The 8,090-nt window shown below is 56.3% G+C and overlaps 1 protein-coding gene across 1 annotated transcript; it reads left to right on the top strand.

Moving 5' to 3' along the window:
- Nucleotides 1-2,502: 2,502 nt before the first annotated feature.
- Nucleotides 2,503-7,830, top strand: PHACADRAFT_259209 (uncharacterized protein). Its single transcript, XM_007397683.1, has 9 exons — nucleotides 2,503-2,733; nucleotides 2,793-3,592; nucleotides 3,650-4,097; nucleotides 4,152-4,449; nucleotides 4,505-6,673; nucleotides 6,726-6,819; nucleotides 6,881-7,258; nucleotides 7,316-7,397; nucleotides 7,454-7,830. The coding sequence occupies exons 2-9, from the start codon at nucleotides 3,337-3,339 to the stop codon at nucleotides 7,692-7,694; spliced, it is 3,966 nt and encodes a 1,321-aa protein (XP_007397745.1). The 5' UTR covers nucleotides 2,503-2,733; nucleotides 2,793-3,336; the 3' UTR covers nucleotides 7,695-7,830.
- The last annotated feature ends 260 nt before the right edge of the window (nucleotides 7,831-8,090 follow it).

The following is an 8,090-nucleotide window of genomic DNA, read 5'->3' as shown; positions in this document are numbered from 1 at the left end:
AGTCTGTACACCAAAGTGTTGGTCACAATGTCGTAAGTTCGCCCCCGACGAGAATAATTATAAGCGCACGGCAGCCGTTTTTTGCTGACTCAGGCATATGTACCCTGTTTTTTGAATTGAAAAAAAAAACTTCTTTCAAAGAGACGGAGTGAAGACATTACTGCTAGTTTTTGTACTATGCTCCGAGTTGGATAGGCAGGCGATGCCGAGGCGAGTATTCGCGGCGGGGGTGCTCTTTCGCCGGGTGGTCATCACTTAGTCATATGTCCAGTTGTGCAGTTGCAGATGTGCAAATTGCGGCGAACTGGATAGAGATGCGCCCCGACACGATGATAGGTTGCGCTGATCACTGTAGGTGACGGTTATGTGTGCCTGAGGTTCGGGAAAATGAGTTCTCCAGATCTGCGGCGCGGTCTACTAAATTGCCCGTATGAGCCTACACCATATACCGCCATGGGGCTGCTAACGATCTCCCAGCGTTCGAACATGTCAAACGACAGGCCAAGAGCGGAATGGTACGGCTGAGCCACGGCTATCTCCTGCACCCAGTATCCCACCACGTCCGTGAGTGATCGAAAACTTCGCCATCTGGGGTCTTCTTCCGATGCTATACCGGTGACAATCCCCCTGTCATCTCAGCTCTATGTAGCAGCTTGATAGAGTTGCTCCACCTTGTCGCGCCGTGTATGTCTCGTACCAAGTATGAACAGGCTCGGGCTATCATCGGCCTAACATTTATCAGGCGTCTGATTACGGGACTATCGGAGCGGGGCGCAATTTGAAGAAGCCTTCGAAGTTTTGTCAGTCGCGCGAAGTATCTTTGACACACATAGACACTCAGAGCAGGACGCACGCGGATCCAATAACAGGTCATCTCGCCTGTAGGGACGGAGAGCAAAGACAAGGTCCTCCGATCGGGGCAGGGTAAGCAACACGGATTTCTTTCCCACGATACCCGACGAAGATTGCCGACTCGGATTCAGACGCACTTTGACGCGTTGACGTCTGTGGTCGCGTTCGAGGTCCCAGCCTCGCATCAGGACATCTCCACGTCTGCTATTCTCAATTCGAGAGACGAGATCAAGCCCCCAATAGACATGCTTGCGGCATCCCGACACGACCGGGATCAGGGTTGTGCATGAGTTCATGTGCCTAACGCCACGACAGATCCCAGGCCGCTGAAACTTCATTTTTACTGTATAGCGCAGTGCTGTTAGGGGACTAGGCTGCCCTTCAAGTCATCGACGATCCGCATTTTCGCGCCCAGTCGGTCAAACCCAATACTTTCACCGGGATTCCCCGCCACGGGTATACTCCAAGGCCGCACGAGAACGGCGCGCCGTGCGTCGCCACATGCACAAGCATCGCGGCGCCCGCTCTTTGACTTGGTACGCGCTGCAAGCTGCGGTGCCGAGCTAGGATTGCAGCCGAGGAAAAGAAGATGGCTATCTCCCTGGTGGGCCAGTACTTACTCTCACGAGGCTTACGTTACTCCTTGAAATCCACTTCAGCTGCTGCTTTCAGATGGCAGATGCCCGCTCGGCCATCCCGTTGTGTTGCGGCTTAGACTGGCCGTTGAACGTAACTTTACCGTCAGTGTTGAGCGGCTCCTCTCATACAGGCTCAGAGATGAACTGGGCCGGGAAAATCTCACAACTCTGGCATGTTTCATACGCTTTGACGTAATTCTTCTGGCCTTGTCGCTCCTCAAAGGTTGCGAATCGCATGTAGCTTGAATGACAGGCCTCCCCATAACACGATCGTGTCTTATCGTGAGCATTGATATTGATTGATCGTGGGTGTGGGAAAGTAGCAGTCACTATGGAGGAACCTGCTCCGATGCTGGCACGCAGCTACATTCGGTACATATTCACAACAACATGGCCTCCCGACACCCTTGATACTTCGCGACGTCGCATCGCCCTGCCTACCTGTCAAACTGGCAGCGCTCAGGGTGCGCGGTTTGCTCATCCTGATGACCAAACGGGTTTCGTTATCTGCTGCAAGTACGCTCCTGTCGCAAACATCACGCATTTTTGTAGAGGGATCCACGTCATCATTCATGTGGCGCATGCTTCCGTTATTCTCTGAACTTGGCAGCGGATGGTCTTCTATACACGATAGCAACTGTGTTTGTGTATTTATTGAAATTTTTACGCAATTTTAGTTCTGTACGCGTTCCGCTCTTTGCGATGACCGTATTTTGTTCATTGCAAAGCACTCTGTGCCTGGCCTGGAGTTTAGGGCAAGCGCACTCGTGCGCGTCAATCTTCCGGGGCTTAAATGTCTGTGCTTACCGCCTGTAGACGCCATGCCAGCTGCCAGCCGACTAGCATCGCCGCCATCACATCTGGCACAGCCAATGCTCCGCACCAGTAAGAGTATTGTGGTGCGGCTAGACAGCGGTGCCACAGAGACGACGGGGAACAAGAGTGAGATCTAACCCTGGCGTCTTGGAGTTGCCGTCGAAACTCGAACCGTAAGGATACTGTGCCCGATATCTGGACCGGAGGTTCTCAGCTCGTCTGCGCTTCGTGCTGGATGACAAGGACCGAGCTGGACGCGCTGTAAAATTTGCTGGACAATACCCAGCGTCTACAGACGGCTTCCTCCAGCGTTTCCAGATGGCTGGTAAGTTGCTGATGCACCTACAGCGCGTCACATCCTGCATCATCCCGGCTCAAGTCCGCGACCTGCTATCGCCGTGTACATCGTGCGAGACGAACATGCCCAGTGAGTTTGATTCTGCTTTTACTTATCGGTCGCAGGATTGTGGACTGACGCTCCACCAGACACGGAGCCGAAGGAACACCGTTCATGATGATCCTATTGTCATCCAATGCGGGCCTAGTCAAGTCGTACGTACTGTAAGCAGGCTGACACAATGCTGGGCCTGTCCTTGCGTCCCAAAGGTGTTGCGTCCCCAAGGTATGGAGTCGCGCACGGCGGCGCCAGAGACCCTGGGATCACACGCCCATCTTGGCCTCGCTCATCAGTGCAACTTGGCTGTACCCTTCCCGTCATAGCATTACCGCGGAGGCACGTCTGCGAGTTTTGGTCATGGCATCTCGATGGTTTTCGTACCATTTTCTCCTCCCATCATTGCGCTGCCATCGGGCCTATGGACACCGCTCAACCTTGCCAATGCGGTGCTCGTTATCGCCGCCGCGGAAGGTTGTAATTTGCAAAATGATGCTGTTGAAACATTCGAGTGCCACAGTGTCAGCTCAACCTTGTTTGATGGTGCATTCCACTACAGTTAGAAACGAGAAACACATATAACACTCTCGGTACGCTGCCGCACCCTCACCTGCTGTGAACTCAATTCACGACAGCATGAGCGACACAGTCCCAACCACCCTCCCTGAGCTCCTCCTCATCCGTGCTCAAGAATCAACTTCCGCGCACATCGGCTATCTCGATGCTGAAGGCACCGTGCAGAAGGAGCTCTCCTATACAGACTTGTATCGTGATGCCTTGAAAACATCCCAGCTTCTCGTGGCGTATGGCTTGCGTCCTGAAGCCGATATCGTCATCACGTATTTTGAGGATCACGAAAGCCATATTCGCCTGTTTTGGGCCTGCGCTCTCGGCAAGTAGCATTCGCAGCATCGTCTATGCGACACTGCTGACCACACCACTCTCACAGCCGGAATACCTGTCTGTCCGCTTCCACCTCTGCATCCGGATCGCTCCCGGCAAGCCCTTTTCCTCAACCACCTGTCGAGCGTCTTCCGGCGGCCCACCCTTATTGCCAATAAGCAGACCATCGCCGACGTCCGCGGTGTCGCTCCTGACCTCCGAGCCTTGTCGTTCGCAGACATCGAGCATCTCAGCATCGATGCTGATACCCTCGCGTCAGTCTACCCATCTCGTCCGATCTCGCCGGACGATATTGTGTGTCTGATGCTGACCTCTGGATCGACGGGCAACTCAAAGGCCGTTGCCCTCCGCCACTCGAATCTTTTGTCCAGCGTCCGCGGAAAGATTAAGCACCACAAGACGACGTCTCGGTCGCGGTTTCTGAACTGGATTGCCTTCGACCACGTCGCTTGTACGTCCGAGGTGCATCTCCATGCGCTTGCAGCCGGCGCTAGGTAAGGTTTCCCACAGACGCCCATTGATCCGTACTGATCATGCCGCCGCTCCAGCCAGTACCATGTCGCGCCGTTTGTCATCATCCAGCGCCCGCGCAACCTGCTCGAGTGGTGCAGCCGTCTGCGCATCACATACTCGTTCAGCCCCAACTTCCTCATCGCCCAGCTCTGCCGCGATGCCACCGCAGCGCCGTACAGTGCCCATGAGCTGGACCTGTCCGCGCTCGTCGCCATCATCTCTGGAGGCGAGGCCGTTCCGATACAGACAGCAGTCGAGTTCGCGGATCTCCTTGAGCGGTATGGCGCGCCTCGCAACGCCCTCCGCTCAGGGTTCGGCATGAGCGAGACTGGGGTAAGCACGTAACACAACTTTGACTTCTTTCACAGACTTATCGTGTTGCTGTTAGGGTGGATCCATCTACGACACCCGCGACATTGTCCGCAACGCAAGTGACACTACCGAGAAGTACCTTTCTCTTGGTGAATGCTGCACTGGCATAACGGCTCGCGTCGTTTCACGCGACACCGGCGAGGTCTGCGACGCATTCGTGCCTGGCCAGCTCCAAGTCAAGGGTCCGACTGTCTTCCGCGAGTACTACAACAACCCCAAGGTGACGGCCGAGTCGATCACCGCAGACGGGTGGTTCACGACCGGGGACAGTGGGATGTTCGACAAGGACGGGAACCTGCACCTCGTCGGACGCGACAAGGATCAGATCAACATCAACGGCATCAAGCACCCCTGCGCAGACGCCGAGCACTTCATCGAGGAGAGCGATATCGATGGCGTCTCGCATTCTTACATCTTCGTTTGCCCCATGCGCCTGCCCGGCGGCGATACTGACACCTACGCAGTCTTCTATCAGCACCGGATCCGAGTTGAAAACGAGCTGAGCGAGGAGGATGTTGCCGCCCTCTGCGAGGCGAATCGCGCGATCCGGAAGCGGTGCATCGTCTTCTGCTCTCAGGGCCCCCACGTCGTCCTTCCCCTTCCCCGCAAGTCGTTCTCGAAAAGTGCTCTCGGGAAAGTCTCCCGCTCTGCTCTGATGGCCGCCTATCTGAAGGGCGACCATGCCGCGCTGGAGCAGCGCATCCGGGCTGCTGCTGACCGCATGTCGGGATCTACCCCGCTGAACCCTGTCGAGCAAATCGTCTTCAAAGTCGTCGCCGACCTCCTGAACATCGACGTCTCGCGCCTGAGCCGCTCCGCGAGCCTCTTCGACATGGGTGTGTCGTCGATTCACCTCGTGCGACTGAAGCACCTGCTTGAGCAGGAGCTTCACATCAATGAGATTGCCATCATCGACATGCTCAGCTACCCCGACCTTGGCGAGCTGTGCGACTACATCGGGGAGGTGACGAAGGCCAGTGCCACGGAGGGAGCGCCAACCTACAATCCACTTGTCTGCATGAACTCGCACGGCTCGAAGCCACCCGTCTTCCTCGTCCACCCTGGCCTCGGCGAGGTCCTCGTCTTCGTGAGCCTCGCGCGCGCCCTCAACGACGATCGGCCCGTCTACGCACTGCGAGCGCGCGGCTTCGGCGTCAACGAAGAGCCCTTCGACTCGTGGGACGAGATGGTCGAGACCTACACCGCCGCGATCGAGGAGCGCCAGCCCGAAGGTCCGTACTACCTCGGCGGCTACAGCATTGGCGGCGCCATCGCCTTCGAGATCGGGAGGAAGCTTGAGTCCAGGGGCAAGCACGTCGCTTGGGTCGGCATTTTCAACCTGATGCCGCACTTCCAGTTCCGCATGCACGACTTGCCGTGGCTCAAGGTTCTGCTCCACCTGTTCCTGGTCCTCGAACTCATCTCGGAGAAAGACTTCGTCCCCATCAAGGATCAGTTGCTCGACGCGTTCCCCGACGTCACTCCAGGGGGAGAGGAACCGGCCGGGTCCACTCAGGTCGTCCAATGGCTCATCAAGCATTCCGACCAGCAGCACTACCAGCAGCTCCAGCTTCAGCCTGATGACATGCGCCGCTGGGTCGGAGTCATACGCGGGATCGTCAAAGCCGGCCGCGACTACGTGTCGCAGGGTCCGCTTCGCGGTGGGTTGATCACCGTCCTCTGCGCCGCTCCGCTTGCGTCGCTGGGCACGCGCGAGGATTACAAGCAAAACCGTCTGTCGGTCTGGAAGATCTACGGCAGCAACGGCGTCGAGCTCGTCGACCTTGATGGCGCGCACTACACGATGCTGTCGGACGATAACGTGCACTCGTTCGCGAGCAAGATGCGGGCTGCGATGGAGCGTGCGCCCAAGGTCCCCACACCTCCCCCGTCCTTCGTCTCAAAGAACCAGCTCGTCTTCGACAAGATCCCCGTCGTCGACTGGGCCCTGTCCGAGTCTGACCCTGCTGCTTACTACGAGCAGCTTCGCACCGCATTCGAGGAAGTTGGCTTCGGCGTGTTCACCAACATCCCCGGATTCGACGACGAGTTCCAGAAGAAGATCTTTGCCTATGCCGAGCAGCTCTGCAGCAAGCCGCAGGCATGGAAGGACGCTATCTCGGCCGCCAAGTCGAATGCGCTGCGGGGTTACTTCCGCGGCGACGATACTGCAGGAGACAGCAAGGTTGGTCGGCCGTATCTATGAGTATGCAAGAGTCTTATGCAATCTTCCCTAGGCACACTCCGAGGGGTATCGGTTCGGAACCGAGCTCCCAGAGCCGGTGGCACAAGGGGACGAGGAAGTTCCGTTCTACCGCAAGTTGCAAGAAGGTGCGCACAACGATGGCAAACTATGTATCCGCAGGCCCACAGGCTGACTGTGTCTTTCTAGGCCCCAACCAATGGCCCGCGGAGGCCGACTTGCCAGGCTTCCGATCAGCCTTGGAGACGCTGTTCGAACGCTACATCTCGTTTAACCTCCAGCTCAACAAGCATATATGCACCCTTCTCGACATCCCTGAGGTGGTCCTGAACGAGTATTACACGGATTCTGTCAACTTCACGAGCGTGATCTGGCACTACCTGCCGCTCACGCCCGAGATGCGGGCGACGGCCAAGAACGGATTCGTCAAGGGCATGCATGAGCACCGTGACCCGTCGACGCTGTATAACTGCCTGATCCAGTCGCGTCCTGGACTGCAAGTTCAGAATCATGCTGGGGAGTGGATCGATATCCCCCTGGTCAAGGGCGGTGTCGTCTGCAACATTGGTAAATAACCCACTTCTTACAGAAGATGCGAGTATCTGACGAAGGGCTTGTTTACAGGTCTGCAGCTGATGAAGCTGTCTGGCGGGAAGTTTGTCGCGGCGACGCATCGCGTGAACACCCTGGGGATTGACACGGATCGGTCAGTGTACCCCGCCTACTCAGCGTTCCCGCTTAACTAACCCTACGCTCGCATAGCTACACCATTCCATACGCGCTCTCCACTCGACTCGAGAAGCCTGTGGTGCCTCTGCCGAAGTTCTCACTCGGTGACGCTACCAAGTACGATGTTCCTCCGAATCCCAAGCTTGTGAAGCTGCTAAGCGTTTCGGACCCGCTGGTACGCGGCGGTTACGCCTGGCTGACGCTATTCCCGGCGGCTGCGAAGAAGCTGTACCCGAAGGAGTGGGCTGAGGCTAAGGAGATGGGTATCCTCTGAGTAATGATCGTACTATCTATTCATCTTCGTGGTTAGAAATTGTATTGCTATGTTGTGCTTTGTACCTGTACTTCCACGTGTCCATCCTCCAGTGTAATATCTCGCGAATTACGCGTACAATACATCATGAAACAGCAGCTGACTATGGAACAAGGACGTCTACTACCACGAACCACTACACGCGCGAAGCTCAAGTGCGTCTGGCATCATAATACGAGGGGTTTTAATCTCAACCAGGCCGCGGCCGTAGATTAGTTGATTGTTATTAGATGCCAGAGGTAGCCAGTGCGTTCCTAGACCTCGCGGGTTAAGACTAAGAATATGGATTGGCAGGGGCCACCACAGTCAATGTGAATGTACTCCATGTTGTCAGGTACGTCGCAGTGGCGGCACAGA

This window comes from Phanerochaete carnosa (assembly GCF_000300595.1).
Source record: "Phanerochaete carnosa HHB-10118-sp unplaced genomic scaffold PHACAscaffold_7, whole genome shotgun sequence".
Taxonomy (NCBI): Eukaryota; Fungi; Basidiomycota; class Agaricomycetes; order Polyporales; family Phanerochaetaceae; genus Phanerochaete; species Phanerochaete carnosa.
The sequence above is the reverse complement of the archived record's forward strand: the minus strand, read 5'-3'. Positions and strand labels throughout refer to the sequence as shown.